Genomic DNA, 24,085 nt, shown 5'->3' with positions numbered 1-24,085 from the left:
ATTGTGGGAGAGAAGGAAGGAGTCTCGCTTGAAGCTTTCTTGCTTGCACAATGGGGGAAGACACACAAGGGTGGAGGCTGAAAACAGTTTTCCTCTTCTTAGTTGTGTAAGCCAAAAGAACTCTAGTACAAAGAAATAGAAGAACCCTCTATATGGGTCTCAAACCAAACTCAACTAACTAAGGTGGCATACTAACTGAGCCACGAACTAGAATAGATAAGGATAGCTATCATGTAGCTATTATTCATGGGCGGTGTACCAACCGCGTCTGCAACTGACAAGTCGGTGACATAAATATACAACGGTCACCCTGGCGTATCACGAGTGGAGCTCGATATCTCAACACGGTACAGCAGCACCACCTCCTGCACCGCTTCCTGATGCGCCAGAACTGCTTTCCGGAGTCGACATTGTTTCTCTTTGCTGTTGAAGCCTTTGCCTCTTGCACGCTCTCCGATCTCTAGAGCCCCCTGGGCTCTGATACCATGTAAAATATTACATGGCGCAGCGAACAGAATCTGAGAAAGAGATAGAGAGTACACAACAGATAAAAGGAGAATCAGTAAATTCTTTAACTCCAAACAACTGATACAAAGATGGCTCTGTCCACCCGTGCGCTTCCATTGTGTGAAGCTTAGATGGCGATCTAGACAGAAGATAGGTGAAGAGCTTAAGGCTAGCTGGAACAACAACTCTGACTGGGTGAAAGATAAGTGAGTGATGGCTGCGAAGGGGTTTAGCTTTTATAGCCCGCGAAGGTCGTTAGGTCGGCCTGCTGACCGACCTACCATATGAGCCTCCACTAGTCGGCCAGGGAATATTCCCTTTACCATCGGGCCGGGGGCGCTGCCCCTGGACCCCTGCCAGGGGGGCCGCTGGCCCCCCTGGGACCCCCCAGCCAGGGGCCCCTTCCGCGGCCCCCGGACCCCACAATAGGGGCCCCTTTTAACTCCCTTACCACGCAACTCAATGCAATGTGCCTCGAGTTGCTATCAGGTTAACCACTCCGTCTAACCCAAAGATTAGACCCACAACAGTCACCTTTTTGCCATCTGGTCACATAGACCTCATCCGATATACAAGTCAGGACTCAACCAATGTCCGGGCTCACATTTGGCTTCTCCTCATAATGGGGGCCTTACAACTTTGAGCACCATGGATCATTGGTAGTACCTAATGAGGGTGGGGCATTGATCATATCTAACATTCTCGCTATTTGGAGGAACATAGAACAGGGCTGGCAAGCTTTCTGTTTCAATAGTTACAAGGATTCTACACTTCCCTAGAAGTGCTTGTGGGTGTTCCCTGTAAGGATTAAGAGTTGCATCAGTCGGTTTGAGCTCTAGTTGACCTAGTAGAGTCCGTGGTTCGCAAGTTAAGATATTGAAATCTGCTCCTTCATCAATGAGAGCATCAACACTATGCTCTCTTTTTGCGGTGAGTTTGATCCTAAGATAAGCAGGTGGCACTATGTCTTCATCTTCCGGGTCTTGGTTTACAGCTTCAAGCCTTTTGATACATGCCTTTGAGTCCCTAACTGCATAATCAGACGTGGATTCTCTAATGAGGTCTTGGGTCGTTTGTGCAGCGCTACTCAAGGTACATCTATCGTCAGGACTGTCATGTCTAGTCATCCTCGCATTGATAGCTTGATGATGTTGCATTTTGCTTTGACTAGACGCAGTTTAAACACAATGTACATGTATTCTTGTGGTGTGGCCTTTTTGCCCCTGATGGCTAGATTGGCCCGTTGAGGTTCTCGGGTCTTTGTTTGTCTTTGTTTGGGTATGGGCTTCTGTTTGCTGCTTTGCAAGTGAAGATCTATGCTTGTGTAGAGCCATTACTACACTAGGGCTAATCCAGAGGACCTGTTGCGGCGCGCGTTTTCTCTCCAGTCTACCACGGGAGATGCAGAGGGGGTAGAGTCCCCTCTATGGGGGTCCGAGGGGGGGCACCCCCCGGCCCGAAGGGCCGTTACTATAAATACCGTGCATGATTGGGAGGACCTCTAGTAGCTAATTTTTGAACAATTTGCTGTGGATTTTAGCCTAGTGATAGATCTATGATGTGCCTTTGGCTCTATACGATTTCTGGAGTCTATTTTGGTGGTGGGAACTCAGTTTCTGGCCAAAATGGAATTATGGAAAAATTGTAGTTTTTGGGTCGAGTCCCAAATTCGGCCGGCCAAGGGACGAGGGCCAAGTGGGCTGAGGGCCGAATGGGTGTGGGCTGAGGGCCAAGTGGGCCGAGGGCGGAATCTGGATGTTTGAGGGCCGAGTGGGCCGAGCTGAGGGCCAAGTGGGCTGAGTGGGCCGAATGGGCCGAGTCGATGTTAGGGCCGAGTTGTCTGGGCCGAGGGCCGAATGTGAATGGGCCGAGTCAGCCGGCCGAGTCGAATGAGTTTTTGGGCCGAGTCGACCGGGCCGAGTGCCGAATGGGAGAGGACCGAGGTCCGATTTTGGGGTTCAGCCCAGAATGGCCGTCACTCGGACGAGCCGAACGCGGTGCAGTTTTGGCAGATTTGACGAATAATGATTCATTTTTTATGATTTTGGTTTTGAGGGGTCAACAAACTTCCAGAATGCAAGAATAAACATGAATGAAGGATTCTATATCCCTGGAATAGCAAATAACCTCCAAAGTACAAATTGGCAAGCAAATCAAACCCTCTTTCCTTGTTTTGACAGCAGAAACCCTAATGCTTATTTTCTTTGTTTTTCTTTGTTTTCTCCTACTCTAATGCATCCAAATCACAAAGTAAATACCTACACTACTCCATCTCACAACATAAATCTCAAAAAAGCAAAAAACCTACTTGCCAAGGAGATCGAATACCATCTTCAACCCCCTCACTTCCTATCTATCTCAAGCACCGGTTCGGGGAAATCCCTACTTCAATGCTCGATGTGGAGCGGGCAAGCACTCAAGGCTTGAATCCGTTGGTCCCGACAACGGAACCAAAATGTAGTGGGAGCTCATGCTCAACCGCCAAGACCCACGGATTGCTTATTGCTTCAAGCGTTTCAAGCCGAATGCTAATGGCTACCTCTCACATAGCCTATGCGCTCTCATGCCTACCGGGTGTAGTGAGCTTACCTTCATACCGATCTAGTTGCCTCCTCTCCCGCACACTCCGGTAGCTCCACGATCCAAGTGCAAGCCTCAAGCAAGCTTGATCCTCCCGCTCCAAACTCCAAGCTCCATCACCGCGAGCAAGATAAGAGAAGAGAAGAGAAGAGAAGAAGAGAGGAGAAGATGGAGAGCTTCTCCGCCCTACAGTCCCTCTCCCTCACCCTGATACACTCACTCCCTCACACTCTCACACTCCCTCTCTCAAGCACAAGCTCAAGCAAGCAAGAAGAAGAAGAAGAAGAAGAAGAAGAGGAGAGCTACTTTTGGCTACACACAAGAATGAGCTTCTCATTCACTTTTCAACTTTATATACAAAACCCTAAATCCCTTTTGGGCCTTTTTTACATGGCCGACCGTAGGCCCTTTTTCCCATTGCCCTTCTATCTTCCTAGCTTCCTTCCTACCGCCCATCTACATTTACAAATTGCACGGGTGAGAGCCCGGCACTCTTTAAATTAAACCATGATGCGCTTGTGCTCTTTTACAAAAGTATTGATTCACGCTTTTTCTTGTGCGCCCTTTTCCTTTATTTAGGACTTTTCTGTATTTCTTGTGCTTCCATATTTTTCTTGGCACGCCTTCGTCTTCCGTTTCACTTTTTCCTTGGCCTTTGTCTTTTACTTTAGCTTTTTCAAAAATTTCACCTTGTTCCTCTAACGATTAACATATGCGCTTGATAACCCACACTATAATCCCTTCCATGCGAATGGTTTTATCCTCTATCAAGGCCTAATCCTTGGTTCACATTTTGCAGGTTCCCCTACGTGGAAGACATGGAGCACCCAGTGGAACTGGCTTGCAAAGACACTCTCTGCCATGACGAAGAAAACATGCAGCACAAGCTCCACCGCCAATGCACTACGTGCCTAGCCTCAAAAGATATACAAAGAAATTAGGTCCCAAGAGACACTGCCCTGGATGTAGGCCGAAAAATCCCCAGGCCAGGGAAATAGGAGCTCAAAAAAGCACACAAGGCATGGCAACATCGGATGTGCAGGCCCCCAATAGACACTCAGGCACCAGGTGCTCGAAAGCGGAGAGGGCTGCTCGAGACAAGGAATAGTTTAATGCATTGTTCAAAAGCATTATGGAAACTGTTGCAGCCAGAGACTATACCATTCAAGTCTCGACCGACATCTTCCCTGCCCAACCTCACAGGAGCCCCTCACCAGCAGAGCCTCGGTCGCCTGACCACCCGGACTCACCCCGCCTCGTGCAAATCGAGTAGCCCCTATGATATATAAGCAACTTAACAAAGGCCATCCTGCCATAACTTTTTGTCTTTAAATGGTTAAAGGGGCACACTCCCCACTTGTACACACTTCCCTTACCTATTGCTAATATATGCCACGTCTTTAACAAGCACCGGAATAGGCATCGCAATCAGCCTTGTAGGATTTTGAAAAAGTTATATTTTGACATGATTGCATTTGTTCGTTGTACTTGACGCATGCGACTTGCATATACTCTCATGAAGTGACAAGTGGATATAGGATGATACAGATCTTTGTGCGGAAGTGTTCAATGCCCAAGTCACCACAAGACCACCAACCCCACAAAGAGCCGCAACAAAGCCACGCTGTCGAAAGCGAAAATCACCCTTGCCGACTGCCTACATCGCATGGCCCAAAGCATAGTCATGGGCTACGCTCTTTTTCTGGGTCAAGCTCTACAGCTGGCTCACGGCAGTTGTTACCTCAATTGTATCGACATCGCGTGTTGCAAAGAGGTTTGCAATATCTCAAGTGTATCTCCCCCTCTCAATAATTGCTTCTCTAACAACGAGGCTAGGGCACAATCATCACTGTAATATCCATTTCGTGAGCCTTCAAAGCTTGACATTTTCCAACCCATTGAAAGGCTGATAGCCTCAACATATTGCAATGGTTGTACTCAGGAAAGTCCACAAAAAAAGGAGAGAGAATAAAGAAAGAAAGAAAGAAAGAAAGAAAGGAAAAGAAGAACAAGAAGAAGAACAAGAAAAAGGAAAGAAAAAGAAAAAAAAGAAAAAAGAAAAGAAAAGAACAAAATCATACGAAGCATCCACGATCACAGCACAGCACCTAGGGCTCTTCAAATTAGGTACGTCCAGTGACCTTGAAGCCATTGGAACTCAACTCTATTTTAGCACAACTTACCATCCCCAAACAGATGGCCAAATAGAGCGAGTCAATCAAGTCATCAAGGATATGCTTAGGGTATACTGCTGTCGTGAGCCAAAAATTTGGATTCAATACTTGCCTTTGGTTGAATTTGCCTACAATGCTTCTTACCAACAAAGCATTCAGATGACCCCTTTCCAAGCATTGTAAGGTCATGACTGTCGAAGCCCCCTAAACTTCTTAGATCCAACCTTGAGGGTTGAAGCTTCAAGGCAAATGTTGGAAGAGATGGATGACCAAATAAAGTCAATAAGACAAGACATCCAAGCTGCCAAGGATAGACAGAAGGCCTACGTGGATTTGAAGCATCAAGATAGAGTCTTTGAAGAAGGAGACATGGTCTTCATTTGCGTACGCCCAAAGAAGAGTTCCCTATCCTTAGGAGATTGCAAGAAGCTAAGTCCAAGGTATTGTGGACCGTATAAGATCCTCAAGTGCCTAGGACTTAATGCTTATAAATTGCAACTCCCTGAGAACCTAAAGGTTCACAATGTATTCCATATCAGCCTATTAAAGAAGCATGTACCTAATCCTAACCATGTACTTGATGACCAACAAGTTGTAATGCCTAGTCAAGGAGTCCTTGAACTAAGGCCTGATAGGATCTTAGATGTAAGGGAAAGACAACTGAGATCCAGAACCTTGAGAGAATACCTCGTCTAGTAGAAAGATTATCCCGAAGAGGATGCCACTTGGATAGATGAAAGCACTCTCAACCATCAATATCCCCAGTTTATCTCGAGATGAGAACATCTCGATTCCTCCAAGGGGGAGAGAATGTAACAAATCCAAAATGATTATATGCCATTCGCATATGAAACCCCTCTTAGGGTAGGATAAGTTATAGGGATAAATTTTTTTGGATAAATGACAAATTTTCTTATTCCCCTTATCCCCCCAGCCGATTGATGAGCTAGAGGGGGAGGGGAATAGAAGGAGTGAATTAAGCTCCTTGGTGGAGCTTGGAGTGAGGGAGAGCCATGCCTGCTGCCGCGTAGGAGGGAGGAACCTCTCCCTCTCCCTCTCCCTATAAAAACCAATAGCCATGGGGGATCAAAAAAAAAAAAACAGAAGGAGGAGCTAGGCAAGCTGAGTAAAACTCGTGAGGGAGAGAGAGACTGAAGTCGTCAGTCCGCCGTACTGCCATAGTGCAGAGTTGGCCGCCGTGAAGCCGCTGGAGGAGGAGACACCGCCAATCTCCTAAAGCAGCCGCCGCCACCGCTTGAAGCTGTAGGCCGCGCTGCCCCCTGGCAGTCGTGTCATCGCCTGGGGGAGTCATTTCCTCCCCCCACGTGTCTTTCCAGGAATCCCTTGGAAACTTCCAAGGTTGGGCTCCCTTAGGCCCCCTTTCCTATAGCCTTAAGACTACCCCCCCTAAAAATTCCTCCCTAAGGGCTCCCTTAGGGCCTTTTTCTTATAACCTTTAAGACTACCCTTTTCTCCCCCCCCCCCCCCTCTGGAATTTCCCCCTTAGGGCTCTATAAGCCCTTTCCCCCCCAAATTCTCCTTGGAGGGCCTTAAGAGGTCTTTAAGCCCCTTCCCCCTAAAAGAAAGCTTCACCTTAAAAAGGGCCTTCACACGACCCTTAAGCCCTTCATTCGACCCCCTCGAATTTCCCCTAAGGGTTCCCTTAGGCCCTTTTTATACCCCTTTGTTTACCCCCTTACAAAAAGAAGATAGGGTGTTAAGGGTCTTTTGACACTTTTCTTTCCCCATATAAAAGCCCTCATAAGGGTTTCTACACCTTTTATTCCCCGTTCGTGTGAGTCTTTATAAGGCCATTAAGCCTTTCCCATGGTTTTAATGGGCCTTATTCACGAAAGATTTTGAAACACCCCCTTCCCGGTTTGGAACCCTTTTCGTGGTTTCTTCCCTCCTCCACAAGTATCCCTTTAAAGAGCTGCTACGAAAGGAAAAAACAGAAGACTCATAAAGGACGGTGGTATTTCAAGAAGGGAATTCGCAAAGCTGCATCCACGACGGAAAGGCTGCATTCGCAATGCCTCCTAAGAAAGCCCAAGGCGCAACCGCTGGAGGATCGTCCCCTAGCATCCACGTGGATATCTCACCACAAGTCCAGGTTTCCCTTCCTAATTTTTATTTGGTATTGTTATAATTCAATCGTGCGAGGAAAATTGTTGGAAATAGGATGCATTTTCGTCTTAAACGCTTTAGAAAAAAATTAACTCACAATGGAAGAATTCAATCATTAGTATTTCTAATAAAATGAACAAAATAAAGTGGGCAGAAAAGATTGATATGCATTTCTAGCAAGTAATGTGATGCATTGCAATGAGCTGAACTTAGATTAATGTCCACATTTACGAAACGGAATTAAGATTACGCACTCCATTTAGGCATGGAAATATAAATTGCATGTCTCATTATTAGGACATATCTTCTTCGCAATGAGTTATTAAGGAAAGTGCTAATAATCCATGCAAAAAAAAGCAAGGCATGAAATTATTCTTAGGTTGCATAAATTGGTCAATTATCGTTTTTCAACTGCATAATTACTAGTAAAAGGTTGCTTGTTTAGGGTGAATCTTGTTCACAAGTTGATTAGTTGGAATTAGGTTATAATCTAACCTATGCTTGATCTTAAATCGATAGTTAGGATTGAAAATCAACTTACGCATAGATAATGAGTCATATGGTTATGGAAACGATAGCGTAATTATCGCCAAAAATAGATAGATTAACTCGGCATAAACCTAAACACCAAAACCCGCAGAGTACTCATTTTAGAAAGAGTTAATTCAATTCCAAAGAACTCGCTAGGATTTAATACGTGACCTAGTCGCACGTATTGCTGAAACCAAAACTCCTATACCCTAAATACTTGCCCACATTCACCGAATGTAGGGACATCGGAACATACTTGAGAAGTGATCTAGGGTTTGTCCCCAAGAATCTTACGCTAAAAAGATGGAACTTGGAACCCTAGGACTAACAACGTCAGCCTAATGTAATTAAGAACAGATTATTTCGTGACTCCATTTGATGGGTAGAATAGTCCCATAGTTCGATGCGACACTTGTGCAACAAGTGCAGAGTCGTATGATCTTGTGATTGGATCACAAGGGAATGGCCAATTCTCTGAATGAGGTTGGCAGATGCTTACGCAAGTTATCTTGCAAGAGGATGAATAATCGTCCTAATATATCTTTCTGAGGTAAAGATAATTGCTTGGAGCAAAGGACAAACTAATAAATTGTTATAACATATGAACTCAAGGTATTGACCAAGTCGGGTTAATAGGGTACGACCCTAACCCAAGATATAGGGGATCTTGCCAAGTCGCAAGTCATCTCAGATCGAGTGTTGGACGCATTCGAAAGGAAGGATTCATTCCTTAGCAGTTGGCCATCAACAAACAATCAATGGAAACGTTTGTGCTTGTGACAGATTTAAGAGCACTATTTGGCTTTGTTTGATCAATGAATTAAAACATAAATGGATATCTAATACTTCAGGTTGAAGGCCTGAAGGAAGTGGCAGCTTCAGTTACCCCCGACTGCCTGCCTAACCCTAACCAAGGGGGTTGTTAATCGCACCATAAAAGTGGACCGAACCCGCCACGAGAGGTCTCTCCGTTGAGCACTACTTGGAGCAGAAGGACGCTTGGGTGCCAGGGGGGACTCTGGCCGTAAATCCCTCACCTTCCGGGCCCTGCACAAGAGGCTAACGTGACTCGGGATTGAATCTCGAGGCCCGCATACTATTGTACGGGCGGAAACTTGGATTAGTAATCCTTGTGGATTGTTGGATAGCCTTCGGGCGGATTGTGGATACGCCTATGGGCTGGACTTATGTATTTCCAAAATAAATATGATAACCTGTTAACAAGGAACTTGTTTGACATTGCTTTTCTATGTCAAGTGATATGATTACGTGAAAGAACTAGTGCCTAACGGGCTAATTAAAGAAGTTGATTGTTACATGTCCAACTAAATGTGTTAGGTAATTAGATAACTAAAACAACCTGAGGAAAGTGCGATGGATGTGGCCATAGGTCCGTCCTATGGATGGGTGGTCCCGATTTGCCGGGAACTTTTCTCAAATCACGATGGACATCTAGAAGATCGTCAAAGAACACGAACAAAAAAGCGTTGACCTAGAGTTATAATTGATCCCGATTTACGCTGTTTCAGGGGAACGGAATGGGACTATGCCTTATGGCAGAGAGGTTGAGCTTCGCATCCCTCTCATTTCCCATTCTCCTTGAACCAAGTGCAGCGTGAATCCGCTTCGGACTTGGCGTTTCTGCGTAAAGTAGTTCACCTGGGTTCGACGATAGTTACCGTTAGGAAATGACCAATAAGAAAAACCCTAATTCAGGTCGGTCCTAAGTGGGAATGGCCGCAATACTTCCTCTACGTGGCAGATGTGGGAAGCCCTAGATCGCAAACCCTGTAACATTCCATGGGAGTGTCGGGCGGAGCTTTCTAGACATCCTTTCCAATGGACTGCCAAGACGTGTCCTGAAGATACAAGTGGACACGTTACATCTTCGGTGCATACTAAAGCCTGCTACCTATGACGGTCAGTGCCATGGGACTGGCACTCATCTAGGAGGGGGGTAATGTTAACCCTCAAACGAACAAAGGTGGAAAATCTGGAAAAGTTAAAGCAGAAGAAAAATGCCAAGGAAAAGTGAAACGGAAGATAAAGGCGTGTAAGGAAAATCTAGAAACACAAGAAGCACAGAAAAGTCCCAAATAAGGGAAAAAGACACACAAGGAAAAGCGCAAGTTAATACTTTTGTAAAAAAGCACAAGTGCATCATGATTTAATTTAAGGAGCGCCGGGCTCTCACCCGTGCAATTTGTAAATATAGACAGGCGGTGGAAAGGAAGCTAGGAAGATAAAATGACAATGGGGAAAAGGGCCTAGGCCACGGCCGGCCATGTAAAAAAGGGGATAAGGGGATGACCGCCCAAAAAGGGATTTAGGGTTTTGTATATAAAGTTGAAAAGTGAATGAGAAGCTCATTCTTATGTGTGGTCAAAAGTGGCTCTCCTCTTCTTCTTCTTCTTCTTCTTGTTCTTGCTTGCTTGAGCTTGTGCTTGAGAGAGGGAGTGTGAGAGTGTGAGGGAGGGAGTGTGTGAGGGTGAGGGACCGTAGAGGAGAAGCTCTCCATATTCTCCTCTCTTCTTCTCTTCTCTTCTCTTCTCTTGTCTTGCTCACAGTGATGGAGATTGGAGCGTGGAGCTTGAGGATGGAGCTTGCTTGAAGCTTGCACTTGGATCATGGAGCTATCGGAGTGCGCGGGAGAGGAGGTAACTCGATTGACATGGAGGTAAGCTCACTACACCCGTAGATATGGATGGCACGTCGGCTATGTAAGAGGTAGCCATTAGTGCTCGGCTTGGAACTCTTGAAACAATAAGCGGCCCATGGGTCTTGGTGGTTGAGCGAAAGCTCCCACAGGTTGTAGCAATGACACCTACAACTTAAGGACCATGGTAGCCCAACATCCACATGGTTTTTCAATGGATTAGGATTAGACACTTAGGGAGGAGTTTTGAGATTAGATGTGTGGCTGCCATTATTAGACCATGGAGATCTGTATCATTGTGGATCTATTAGCTATCTTGACTACAATTGAGGAGAAGAGGAGATAGCCTCTTGTCTTTAATTACTATTTGAGAGCATAGTTGGGCCACACACTTGGACAAAGGCAATACTTATCATGAGGGAGATTCTCTCCATAGGTCCCTACGTGAATGGGAGAATGGTTTGCAGTCCATGACCCACTGCAAGAGACTTAGAGATAAAGGCTACATGATCTTAAGGAAGAAAGAGTTAGAATTGAGGCTGTGATAGAGGGAGTTCCACCAAATTGTTGGATAGACACATGCACTTCTAAGACTAGGTTGGTCTCTTCTCTAGAGGGGACATTTATTCAATTTTATGATTGAGGAGGATGGCCACCTCCAATAAGAGGACCTTCATTAGACAAAGTTCATTGGATGCAATAGAAAGAGGATCGGAATAGTGGTACAATGACCTAGGGGGATTTAGCCACCTATCTTGTAGATGGATGGAGATATAGGGATTATTAGAGGAGATCTTTGTAGAGATTACATTGAGATCTATGAGAGTGAGTGTAGAGGGACCAGTTCCTTGATAGACCATGTGATGTAGCCTTCATTTTGCCATACTTTTTAATTTGTAGAGCTCATCACAATACTAAAATGAAACTATACAGTGATAATAATTGGTTATCACTTTGAGGACCATGTGTGGTGTGTGTTTTGTTGTCTTTGTGGCACAATTGGGACTCACATTTTTGCTTACACTTTGTCTTAAATAGGAGGAGAAGGAGCATGGAAACTATGATTGTGTCATGTGGTATATTTGGTTTTGCCCATAAGAGTTATTCAAATGCATGCATGTATGTACATATTGCTCTTTTTAAGACACTTGTAAAAGCAACACATCCACAATGGCTACAACCCATTTTGCAACACATGCCACTCTACTACATAATGGCTACAACCCATTTTGCAACTCCATTTCTTGCTCTTCAAGTGTGGTGTGCACTTGCAAATAGTTGTAGCATGTAGTTTGTCGTCACCTCCATAAAAACTTATTGTGCCCATTTTGTCATTCATGGGCGGACAACTTGTCAATCCGCAAAATTTTATGCTCATGGATCTATTCATGAGGTGTTTGTTTGTATAGAGGTGCATGTACGATCAGGTGGGTGAACCCTCTCTATGGAAGCACAAAAGCTAGAAAAACTAATGTCAAGAAGGGCAGTCTTGACTCGGCCACAAGCGATGATGATGATGCAACTACATCAGATCATTCCGCCGGCGTCATTAATATCATGATTATCGAGTCATTATCGTCATCACGTCGTCTCGCCTTGACGGAATCCATCGATGCGTGGTCTTTTCTCTACTACAATATCAGGTTATCATTACTCCCGTTTGCTGGTTCTTCTTCTTCATCTGTTATTTGTTTGTTGTGATGTATTTTCAAGTCTAGGCGTGTCGTTGTTGGCAAGGGACGTTGGACTTGACCGTAGACGAGCAATTGTTGATTTCTGCTGCGTCAGAGAATCGGTATGAAACGTGCAGGCAGCGGAAAGCCCAAATCCAGGTACTATCTCCTCGCATTGTTTGTTTAAACGCTAGTTTTTGACATCACTGTCCGGTCATGGTCATTGGTATCCGGATTTGCATCAAATACCTCTCAGTTGAGCCTTGCATGGTTGCCATCCTACATCTAACACTCAGCTCCAACCCCTCCGTAGAAGACACCTTAGATCATGGAGATATGTATCAGCTCAAAAAATGCTCGCTTGGTGAAAGCAACAAAAGGGGAAGGCAGTGTTGGCCTGTCGTGTGGCATGTCAGCTCATGTCATTTGTGTAGAACGATGCAAGAAGAGGGCTTCTATAAATGAACGTTCGAGAGATGCCAAGAAATTCTAGTTATTTCAGCTAAACTAGAATAAGTAATTCTTGATGTAATATCTAAAAGCTACTTGCAAGATATATAATATGACTTCCATAACATTGGGGTATATAAACGATCTAGTGTTTAGGGTTTATGAATAAAAGCCCTATGTTTACATAAATATAGGTTTGTTTCACCTGTAGTGTGCTATAAGAGCAGTTTGAAATCCCTCTCATCTTTCGCTTGGTCCACTAGGTAATGCCATGTTGACAAACTATAGTATCAAATGATCAACAATTAGGAGGGGAAATGGGTGGATAGGTAACCCACACGAAAAGTATCCCAAAAGTGCTTGTTTTGGAGGATGAGCCTCCACAATCGGCGCACCTCCACCACCCGGGTATGCAAAAGATGAGAACTTGGTGTGGTTTGTAAAAACTAGAATGGTGAAAGATGATGTGAATGGTGGTGTAAATGAATTATGGAAGTAGTAGAAGAAAAGGTTGGGATGAGTGGGATTTGAAATTGTGGTGCAAATGAAATGGGAGCGAATGCATGAGATCAATTTTTAGAATTTAATGTTGGAAATAGAAATGTAGATGAAGATGCATCTGGTTTGATTTGTAGCCATTGGAGGACCTTCTGAGGTAGCCAGGGGCAGGAGAAGACCAATTTGCAGTAGAAGATAGCATCTACAGGTTGTTGGGATAGGGCAATAGTAGTAAATGACTGATTTTCTTCAGTTCTTCGTAAAGAAAGTTTGAATTTTCTCTCTTCTCAGCATTCTCTCTCATCTCCTAAGAGTGGAAGAGCTTCTTATCCGTTGCTTACTTGCTCAAATCCTTACTTCTTCAACCTTTCTACAGCCTTGCTACGAAGATTACATTATTGAGATCATTAGAGGTTGAGAAATTTCAGATTTCTCTACTGTAAACCTCTAATCTGCAATAGAAATTAGGGTTTAGCAATAGCCTCGGAGAGTGTGCTAAAAATTGGAAGCTCCAAGACGTGGATTCAACAGGACTGAAGTTTTTTTTTTTGGTCAAATTCAAGTGGATGGACCAGCAAATCAATGAATTTGGGGTATTTTCGATCTATTGACTACCCGAATCAAGGGGCAAATCAGATTGAAGACTTGATGGTCATTTTGAATAGCAAGGGAAGTTGGAATATTGAAAGGGATTGGGAGAATCCCATTGTACATCAACTTTTTCTTCAATTAAGTTAAAGACATACCGAAAGGGGCGCCAGTTTTGGGACCAGTAGGGTGTCCATTGCCCAAGATTGTAAGTTAGTTTACATTTCTTAGTTTTGTAATAAATGTTACTACTGTAACTAAGTTATAATCAAGGAATTACCACCCATCCACACTGAAGGAAGGTTGGTTTCACATGCATAGTCACAACTCCTTAATGTGCTTTGAAATCTCACATCAATTAGATTAACACTTTACTTTATGTGACACTGGCTCATGCCATTTTAATGTGTGAGTAAGGGCTGAAGCCAAGTAAGTTGATGGTGTGACAAGCATGCAATCAAATTACTGAAATCGGCTTATAGAATTAAGTTTAGGGTAGGAAACATTATTTATAGCATTAAGTTAGCAAATCAAGGAAAGAACAACAGCCATGGGGAGCTAGAATGCTTCTACTCAAGAACCAAGGCGCATATTGGCCCTAAAGGTTGGCATCCCTTGCAGTATCCTTTATCCCTCTAAGAGTGGTACCAAGATCGAAATGTCCAGCAGGGGATTAGAGATCACCAGGTGGATTGTTGGTGATGAGTCCTCCTCAAGACAATGAGCAATCCTCACTATTATAAAATCCAATTCTTGCTGCAACAAACCAGCTCTCAATCATTTATATTCTCAGAGTGTCAGCTCTTCAAACAATTAACATGTGCATACATGCAAATTCCTCTTGTTCTCAGCCTCAATGATGATTTCATGTGTCACAAACATGATGTGCACTGCCTCTCATTGCTGTATCACAACATGCAATGATCAAAACAACTCAAACCAGCTGTATTTTGCTGCAAGCCCAATTCAGTCCTGATACAAAGTTATAATTTCTGTGTTGATCAGCAAGCTGTAGATCAGTAGATGAGAGAGGAAGAGAGACATTTAGCACTGCTTTGGCATCCAAAATTGCACATGATGCTGCCTTGGCATGCACTATGCAGTTCCAGTCATTTGTGCCAAGAGTCCAAGAGTGGTGATCACACATTTACGTGTACAAAGGGGCTCCAAGTCCTATAGATAGGAGTCAACTATTCTAGGCCTAACATGCCCCTACTGTAGTTGCACTAGGTCACTTTATTTGGCCATTGTGAGTCATGACCAATTCCTCTAGTGCCCAATGGGATTTCCAAGGATGCAACATCTTTGCTCTTCAAAATACTGAAATCAGTCCTCTCTCAACTTACATGGTTTCTCCAAACTTGCATGCACCTAATGAGAGATGAAGAGTGAAAATGGAAGAAAGATAGCCATCTCACATTATTGCCTTATTTAGAGAACTCTAGGATTGCTCAAAGTTACAAATGGCTGCCCAAACTTTTAAAAGACCTGTCCAAACATTAAACTTGTAAATGGCTGCCAACTTTAGCCCAAACTTAAAATTAAGCCATATTGCCTGAACTTAAGCTTGAATTTAACAGTTTCATTTAGCCTTGGACAATGGAAATTTCGATGTGCAAGTTTAGGTCTCACATCCAAACGTTGCATTGAACCCAAAAAATAAATCCTCTCCTTTGTCCTACTAATGGCCTAGCCCACATCTGACATTGCCCATCTATGGTCCTGTGTGTTCAAATCTCATAGTGACATGGAATGGCCATTTTCTAGTTTCCCATCCCAGTTCCAACCTATCCTCAAACCATCCCAATCCTGTCCCCTTGTTAGAGCCCCCTTTGATGGTGACAAGTAATGGCAATTCTAGTCCCTGTCCCCGTTCCCAAAACCTATTCCTGTTCCCATTCCCATTCCCAAAACCCGTCCCATGTCACTATGCCAAATCTTTAGCAGTAAATTCACTTCCTTGGGACATACCCACCTTTTTACTGGTTGAAAACCAACCTTGAAGAGCCTTTAAACCTTCTCCTTTTTCTTTGTAAAGACAAGTCATGGGGTTGGGGCCTTGAAACTTGTAGTTTGACCTTTCAGAAATGTATCTGCTCTAGCTGCACTATGAAAAATTTGTGCCATATGGATCACATTGATCTTTGCACAATAGTCGTGGATTTTCCTGGGTTGGCCACAAAAATACTTTTCTATTTTCTTTGATACAGGCACGTCTTTGAATGAGCTAACTGGCAACAATGCTGCTCAGAACTTAGTGTTATACCCTTCCAGGACCACACATTGTGCAACATCTCCAGTTCAAAGGTGTTTGCAAGCCAATCAAAAAGAAACCCCTGTTTGACATGTACCCAAGGAGGTGATGCTTTGCATTTCATCTATATATCTATGAGGTCGGTTTGGCAAGCACACAGGGAGGCTGCTAGACGAGTATATAATAATAATTCCCACTTTCTCATTTGGGAAAAAAAGTGTTGATGATTTTGATGACCACTGTAGATAAGAATACTAGCATGTGAATATAATATGAATGCTCAAGACCAAGCACATCTTAAACCCTTGGAAAAGTGTTTTAGAACATCTTCCTTATAACCTTTGCTCAAAAGGCTACATGACCAGTGTTTCCAGTAGCTCATCTAGAAATGTTGCAACGTTTTGTATAAGACACTCTTAACAAGAAGAGATAAGGAAGCAAGTGGAAGATTAAGTTGCATAGTGGTTCTATGTTGTCAACGCTTACAGTACAACAAGTGCCTCTTTGCTGAGATGCCATATTTTTTCTCAACATCAAGCAATCTTTAGCTTTCATAAGCAACAGGCTGATCACCCTGGTTATAAACAGTTGCAATTCTCCCACAGGCTGATTGTGATTTGTATATGCAAAACGATGTCCTTGTTAGCTGCTTTCTTTCGCTTAGTGAAAGCAACTTCTTGCTGTTGAGTTCACTGAAATTATACTCTTTTTAGTTATATCATGCAAAGGATCAGATAGCAGGGGCATAACCCGAGAAAACTCTTACGTCATGTACGTTCTTAAGAGTTGGCTATTCAATAATAGCTTTCACCTTGTCAAGTCTCAGTTCCTTACAACTGATTTTCTGCAAGTAGATCAACGGGTGTTTGTTGGTAGCTTGCCACCTTGGGAACAATGACACTAATCCTTCATATTCTTTCTGACTGGGGTCTGTGTGCAAGATCATCAGTAAACATTTTGTGAGGCAACTCCCTTCTGTGGATGCCTTGGGTGCAATCACCCTTGTGAGTCTTATCATTGGTTAAATATATTCATGTTTGACATTTCTTTATTCATACTTTAAATTGTTCAATGGAGGGATCTATGAAGATGTCCATACTTGTACATTTTAAGCCTTTACTTATAAGAGGGACTCCACAGAATGACTGCCTTATAAATTGAAGCAGATGTCTCATGGGCCACATTTTGTTTCAAATGTGTATTTTGCTAAGTTGAAATGATTGTACCTCTGCTTTTGCAGTCATATCAAAATGCCATTGTTTCTCAGAAAATACCATTGTTGATTTACTATGCTTGACCCAGCAAAGAGAAACAGAATGACGATTAAGAAAGAGGCATTTTTCAAATTTACAGAATTGATTATATCTGCCTAACAGAAATGTTCGAGTTGTGTGGGATCCAGCAAATTTGGAATATTTGGAGGCCAACAAATCTCCAAAACAGAAAATTACAGAACCAAAGACGCCTTACCATGCTCCAGAGGTCGAAGATGGTACAGTGATGAAAGTTTATGATCCTATTTTGTTTTACTCATGGATTTGGATATTTATGCCTGGTAATCTCCATATAGCAGGGTCTATATCTCCAATTGTCGATGAAGGTAGGACATTACTTGATCAGGCTGTACAAGCTGAAGATATTCGAAGTGCATTGAGTGAGGTTGCTTCAAGTAGTCACCATAGTAGATCAAGAGGGGGAGGCTGGACATCTTCGGAGGATGAAGGAGACGAATTTGAGCCAGATTTAGAAGGTTTATCTCATCTCATGTGTTTGATAAAGCAAGTTAGTTTTGGACATTATTCTGGTCGGTCTTTAAGAGTCTTTAGACAAGACATGCCATGCAAGTTGTGCTTTATGATGCTGGCCTCTCATGCAAGTCTTGTTTAGTTTGCCTTGTGTAGCCAACTTTCATGAATGGTGGCTATCGTATGACTTCTTTTAAATGAGATGCAAGTATTGTCTTTGGTGTCTATGTATGCCTAAAAACTTTCTATACTGCACAATAGTAAGCAGGCTTGCTTTCACTTTTATATTGTTACATGATTTTGGATTTGTCACATTAGTACCAAGATCACTAGGCGTAGACAATTCATATGTAGTGATTTTGAATGGTCTTACATGAGGATTCACAAAGGAAGCATTGGCTGGTTTTCTTTCTGTTGATCCTGGTGGCCATCTAACTAAGAACTGTATATGCATAACATTTGTCACTTGTATTTGTGCCTACATATACCATGGTGTGTTTGAATGGATCATCCTTCCTCTACTATATTCCTATACACAAATTCACTGACCCCTAAAAGCTCACCTAGGTGGGGAGCACTAGCCTAAAAAGCTTGCCAAAAAACACCCTCACCAACTTGCTGGTCATGCCTTTTACTGGCTGACCATTTTATGGTTGGATCTGTCCTACTTTGTTCCACAATCATTTGATCCCATGCTCTTTTTTTTTTTGTTTTTTTAGTTTCCACCGTGCTACTGCCCAAGATCACGAGCTAGTGACTTGTTGTGTTTTGAATCTCCTAGAAGTAGAGTCCCAAGTATCTCTAGTCAAGGAATGTCATAACCCAGTGCAAGGGATCAAATGCCATCAGAAAACTGCAATAGTGGCAGCCTGGTTTCTTATAGTAGGTAGTGCAGCAGAAATCAGTGCTCCTCTGTCTTGCATCTCCCATAGAGTTGTCCTTTTTGTACAACACTAAGTCACAAATTTCTAAATGCGTTCACATGGGAGGTGTGTTCCTATGGAACACTACATCCAACACTATGTGGCCTGTATGTCCCCATCACTAAGTGAACCAACATGATGTCCAAGCTGTTTAATAATCATTCAGGTGCAAATGCTGCTATCTGTCAAGCAGTGTCTTGGGAAAATTCTTAACACTGGACTCTTGCATCAGTTTCCTGGGAGCCATTGAGGCATACAGATTTTATATTGCGAATGTACAAGATGCTAACCAACCTGTTAAACACCTCTAGGCATAGTAACATGGGATGGGTTTTAGGGACAGGGATGGGGACGGGGACAGTGATGGAGACATGAATTGCCATCCCATGTCACCATGAGAGGGGGCTCTAACATGGGGACAGGATTGGGAAGCCTAAATGGAGACATGATGGGATTAGGATGGGAAGCTAGAAAATGGCCATCCCATGTTACTATGCCTCTAGGCGATGTGGAGTGGAAGGTGTGGCTTCTCAAAATAAAGAGAGGTGGCTCTGCAGGAGCATCCTAGTGACAATCCTCTTGCATCTGTCCCAATCATAGTGTGTATAATCCGTTGTCTCCTTTCTGTAACCAATGAAAACCAAAGGATTGGACTTGGGATCCAACTTTACCCTCTTAGCCTTATGACCATGACATGAGCATCATGTCCAAAGCTGAAACGTGCAATTGATGGGCAAAATTCATAAAGAATCTCAAACGCAGTCATACCTAAAACTTAAGCTGTAGGAGGCTTGCTGTGATACAGGCTGTTTTATGGTTCAGCATATCCAAGTCATCCAAGCCATCCAAGCCATCCCAATAATGGCTTTGTTCTACTGCTCTCCGACATGATTAACTGATGGTGTGCTGGCATTGGTAAACTCTCTGAATGCCATGCATGAAATAAAGCACAGGAAGTAAAATGCTCCACCAAGATTGCACTGTACATGTGTACTTTTGCACATAGGTTTGTACCTACGTATGTAGGGTAGGTAGGTTGGTATGCTACCTACATATGTAGGGTAGGTAGGTTGGTATGCACTCCAATACAGAACCAGTTGGTAGTACGCCATGAATGTATTGCAAACCATTTCAAGTTCTTTCTCTTTCTTTTTTCTGTTTTTTCTCATCTTTGATTACTTCATGAGCTGATAAAACATGCTTTTGTTTGCCGCCAATTTCCATGGACGGTGCTATACTCTAGTTGTATATAATGCACAGCTTGCTTGAAAAGAGCCCATTCACAATGTTCAAACTTTGCTATGTTTTGTCACAGTTGCAAGGAATCTGAAGTCTCGTTCACCAAGTTATTCAATCTGTTAAGACTTTGGTTTTGTCAATTATTTTAGGTGCTGAAGCTAATAGACAAAATTTGAGCTTTCAAGAGCACCGCAAGGCACATTACGATGAATACCGCAAGCTGAAAGCACTTCGCAGTAGTGGTTCCCATGATTCAGAGGAAGAGGAATCTCAGTTCCACAATCCAGCCTATAGCAGTAGAGATCAGGAGGGCTCCTTAACAGGTGACATGGATGCCTTTGGTATTCAAGAAACTGCAGCCAGTTCAGAGAATTGCAATGGAAAGGCACATAACTCCTAAGATTTTTGGTGGCTGTACATTCACCAAAGGAAGCTTCATGAAGAAACAGTGAATTTTGGTGCCTTGTTAATGTTGTTCTGTAATTGATACGAACAGTTTTAGTATGGCTCTCTCAACTTTCTGTCTCGTGAAAGTAGAAATCACTTAGGTGGAAGGATAAAATGATAACCAAATAGTTTCAATTGTTTCTCTTAGCTAGGAAATTGTAGCACATTTATTGGTAATGCTAACCAATAGTTTTAGTTTGAACTTGTTATAGTAACAAGAGCTCAGGACTGCCAGCTAAAGGGACAATAGGGAAGAAATGAATGTATGCACTTTCATTGGTCAAGAAGGGTATCTTTCTTGGGCGATGAGGATCTTTAAGTTGGCATGAGTATGCAGGCCTCATTGCAAATTTCATCTGCAAGTTTTTTACCGGGCTTTACAGATGTCTCGGTCCCTTTTTGTTTACAGGTGAAAACAGAGTTATTTTTGTGCTCTTATCCTCCATTTTGTCCACCCTAGCTTTGCATTCTTACTTGGCAGAAGCTGGAACTGTCAGGGGGTGTTTGACAACCTTACTGGTTGGAGCATTGTTCTTACTATTGCTTGCGTAGCAATGGAGGAAACTTAAATGCCTTTTTAAAGATTTTTGCAGACTCGTGTAAAACCATACTGTTACTTGCCAAGGATGAAAATGTGAACTTTTTATTCTGACTGTTTATGATGAGGATATTGCAATGTGTGTTTTGTGATTTGATGTATCAAGTATACACTGGGGCAAACTGAAACAGTGTTGGAGCACAAAACTCAACATAGGATTGTGGAATGCAAATGTACTTTTTGTTTTGGTGCAGACGATAAGATATCACAATATAAGTGTGTTTTTGGTTCAAATAGAACTGACGATGTATGAATTGGTGCAATTTGAACAATCTGAAACACTTATATTCAAGCCAAAAGATCTACTATTTGCAGGTACCATTATTAGTAGTACATTGTTGATAATTCATGATATAATGTATGAAGCCAACATAGATTGTGTAACTTGAACAATTGAAACGTACTTTTTCCTTCCATAATCGATAAAATATCACAATGCAGTCTTTTGTGGTTTGACTTTTTCTTGCACAGTTGGTAGGATATCATAATGCAGTCTGTTTTGTGATGTGCATGAAATCAACTTAATATGAATTTGTTCTTTTGTGGTTTGATTTTTCCTTGTGTTCTTGGTAGGATATAACAGTGCAGAGTGTTTTGTCGTATGCACGAAATAAACATAATATGATTTGGTGCAACTCTAACAATGTTTAAACACGAGTACAAAGAAAAAAACCCCATTTCATTAGCGATACATTTTAGAATCTGACTAACTATGTATAGATGAGATGCAACTAATTACAGGGAGTGTAACTTGCTTCTTGGAACACATGTGAGCTTTTGTGATGATAACAAGGTAGCATATCATTGTTCCAATAATGGGTAACAAAGTTCCTAAACTCAAATGGTTAGCATGTGCATTCATGAGTGTGAGATGCTAATTGTTGACATCACACCAACATTATGCCCAATGGGCACCTATAGAAAACCTCAAATCTAGAACAAGAAGTTTCATTAGAGGATGACATAATTGGCATATAAAAAATGCAAGGTTCAAAGTGCACAATGTTTCTTGAGAAAGTTTCTAATTTATGAGGCTTATTTTTGACACAAGTCTCTATGCAACAAAGCATCTTGTTGTTATTGTCATTAAAATCATTTAAAAAGTATACGCAACTTCACATCAAACTCTTTGTTGTATCGGATGGAATTCGTGCTAAAAGCTTTGTTTAAGTAAGATTGTGATTGAGGTTTTCAAGAAACTCTACTATACTATATCATTGTGTGTTTAGAACATGCAATGTGTGATATTTACTCTTAAATTCATGCTCTACAACTTTATGTATAAGTTGATGTCTTTGTCTTAAGAGCTCATGTACTATCATGAACCTCAACCCATCTATTGAAGTATGCCATTGAAGACCTGACATGGAGGGGATTGATGATAAGTGTTGCCTTCATTTGCTCAGGTGAGTTGTATTGGACTCTCAAGCACCCCTTTGCTTGGGATACCATTGGTACGATTGTAGCTAGGTGTTGGTAAGAGCTAATTGGATAGAGTTCTTAAGAATGGGAATTTTTGGGGGGGGCGGGGGGGGGGGGGGGGTGTGAAGTGCGATTTCCAACCATTTTGCAAGCCAATGAAGAGACCTCAAGGGCCACCTCTCTTTCATTGAGTGTTAGCTATGTCTAAAGCAATGTGAATTCGTGCGCAGGAATCGATTGTATATGTGGGGGGTTGCATTGGAGCCCCTTGATGATGGTGGAGGATTGGCTACAATCTTGGGAGACCCTAACTCCATGTGTGTGATATGAATGCTTCTTGGTGGATTGGAGCCAAACCTTGGTTTTGTAATGCTTGTGGGGATTTTGTAGGAATAGGGGTGATGGAGGTTATTTGGGCGAGGAATCACACAAAGGCTACAATGGCAGAAGAGGAGGCTAGATGCATCCATGGTGAGAAGTTGGGTGGAAGGGATCGTTTATGTTAAGGGAAGAGTGATGGGTGGAGGGTTGTGCAAGGCTAAAATGGGGTAGAGGTGGTTATCTGGTGGCAAGTTTAGGAAAGGCAAACAATCGGGCTCAAAGGGAGTGGGAACAAGTGGCGAGTAGAATGATGAGGGGCAAAGGGGTGGGCAAAAGTGCAACCACCACAAGGGGGGATAGAATGGAAGGTTAAAAGTAGGGGGCAAAGTGGTGGGTAGGGTGAATGGCAAACATAGAAAATTAGTAGGCGCTTGGGAATTGGGCAGATAAAGAGGCAGACAAAAAAGCGGATAGATAAGCAGCTAGATGTAGAGATCTAGACTCTTCTCAACTGGATGAGTAGCTAGTGATTTGGACGAGAGCCTATATGAGACTAGTTCCTTCTTCTGAGAGAGTCCATGAGGAGACATGGCCTTCTAAAGGAGAGGTCTGGCAAAGGATCATTGATTGTACTAGAGAGGGAGGACAAGAGTCGTGCAATGTGTAGATGGATAGTTGAGAAGATGCACATTGCTAGAGCAGAGATTATTGCCATTAAGGAAGCCAGATCATGTTACAAGTTTCACACAAGAGCTTCCTTCTGGCTTTAGTTTGGTGATAGGGTTAACATAGAAATTTTCTACAACATGGGGCCAAAACTCCCTAGATAGGGTGTTCAAAGACTTAAGACAATCGACGGATCCAATGTATAGGGCCATTTGGAGGTGGGGCTACTATCTACACCACCACTATACCCCTCAACTATGATGAACAAAGAGAGTATAACAGATGACTAGGATTGTGGTCACATATAGGATAAGAAAGATATGTAATGGCCCATTTTATACAAGAGTTTTAGAAGGCACTTCTAGCACTACCCTCAAGTAAGTATCCAAGAGAGGATGGACTAACTAAGTTCTACTTTTTGAGCTATTGAGATCTTATTATTGTAGGCCTTATCTTACCTTTTCAAGAGATTATAACATCAATGGTTATTACAGAGACTTTTTGAGAGATTGATCACTTCATTCTGAAATGGAGACAATTTGGAGATAACATTTTAGAGACCAATCAATTTTCTTAGAACTGACTACCATAATATCCTGGTGAAGGCAATTAGTCTCATATTAGCCACATTGATGTCAAATATTATCCATCCCACTTAGATAGGCTTTGTTTGAGAGTGTAGCATC

At 42.7% G+C, this 24,085-nt stretch overlaps 1 protein-coding gene across 3 annotated transcripts; it reads left to right on the top strand.

The window, feature by feature from the left end:
- Nucleotides 1–12,037: 12,037 nt before the first annotated feature.
- On the top strand, nt 12,038–20,769 carry LOC148039329 (protein phosphatase inhibitor 2-like). Of its 3 annotated transcripts, none has more exons than XM_087675220.1 (5): nt 12,038–12,218; nt 12,294–12,407; nt 17,415–17,530; nt 17,609–17,788; nt 20,095–20,769. In XM_087675220.1, the coding sequence occupies exons 2-5, from the start codon at nt 12,373–12,375 to the stop codon at nt 20,343–20,345; spliced, it is 582 nt and encodes a 193-aa protein (XP_087531346.1). In that variant the 5' UTR covers nt 12,038–12,218; nt 12,294–12,372; the 3' UTR covers nt 20,346–20,769. The 3 variants fall into 3 exon arrangements, with proteins under 3 accessions (XP_087531346.1, XP_087531347.1, XP_087531348.1); XM_087675222.1 differs by having other exon boundaries at nt 12,046–12,218; nt 17,612–17,788; XM_087675221.1 differs by having other exon boundaries at nt 12,038–12,407.
- The last annotated feature ends 3,316 nt before the right edge of the window (nt 20,770–24,085 follow it).

Source organism: Lygodium microphyllum, chromosome 3 (assembly GCF_053477565.2).
Source record: "Lygodium microphyllum isolate KBCC chromosome 3, Lygodium_microphyllum_v1.1.10, whole genome shotgun sequence".
Lineage (NCBI taxonomy): Eukaryota > Viridiplantae > Streptophyta > Polypodiopsida > Schizaeales > Lygodiaceae > Lygodium > Lygodium microphyllum.
This window is presented reverse-complemented; position numbering and strand designations above follow the sequence as displayed.

Coding starts and splice junctions, on each gene's coding strand:
- LOC148039329 (XM_087675220.1), top strand. CDS start 12,373: ATGAAACGTGCAGGCAGCGGAAAGCCCAAATCCAG. Junction 12,408..17,414: donor AGCGGAAAGCCCAAATCCAG/GTACTATCTCCT, acceptor TCTGCCTAACAG/AAATGTTCGAGTTGTGTGGG. Junction 17,531..17,608: donor TGCTCCAGAGGTCGAAGATG/GTACAGTGATGA, acceptor ATCTCCATATAG/CAGGGTCTATATCTCCAATT.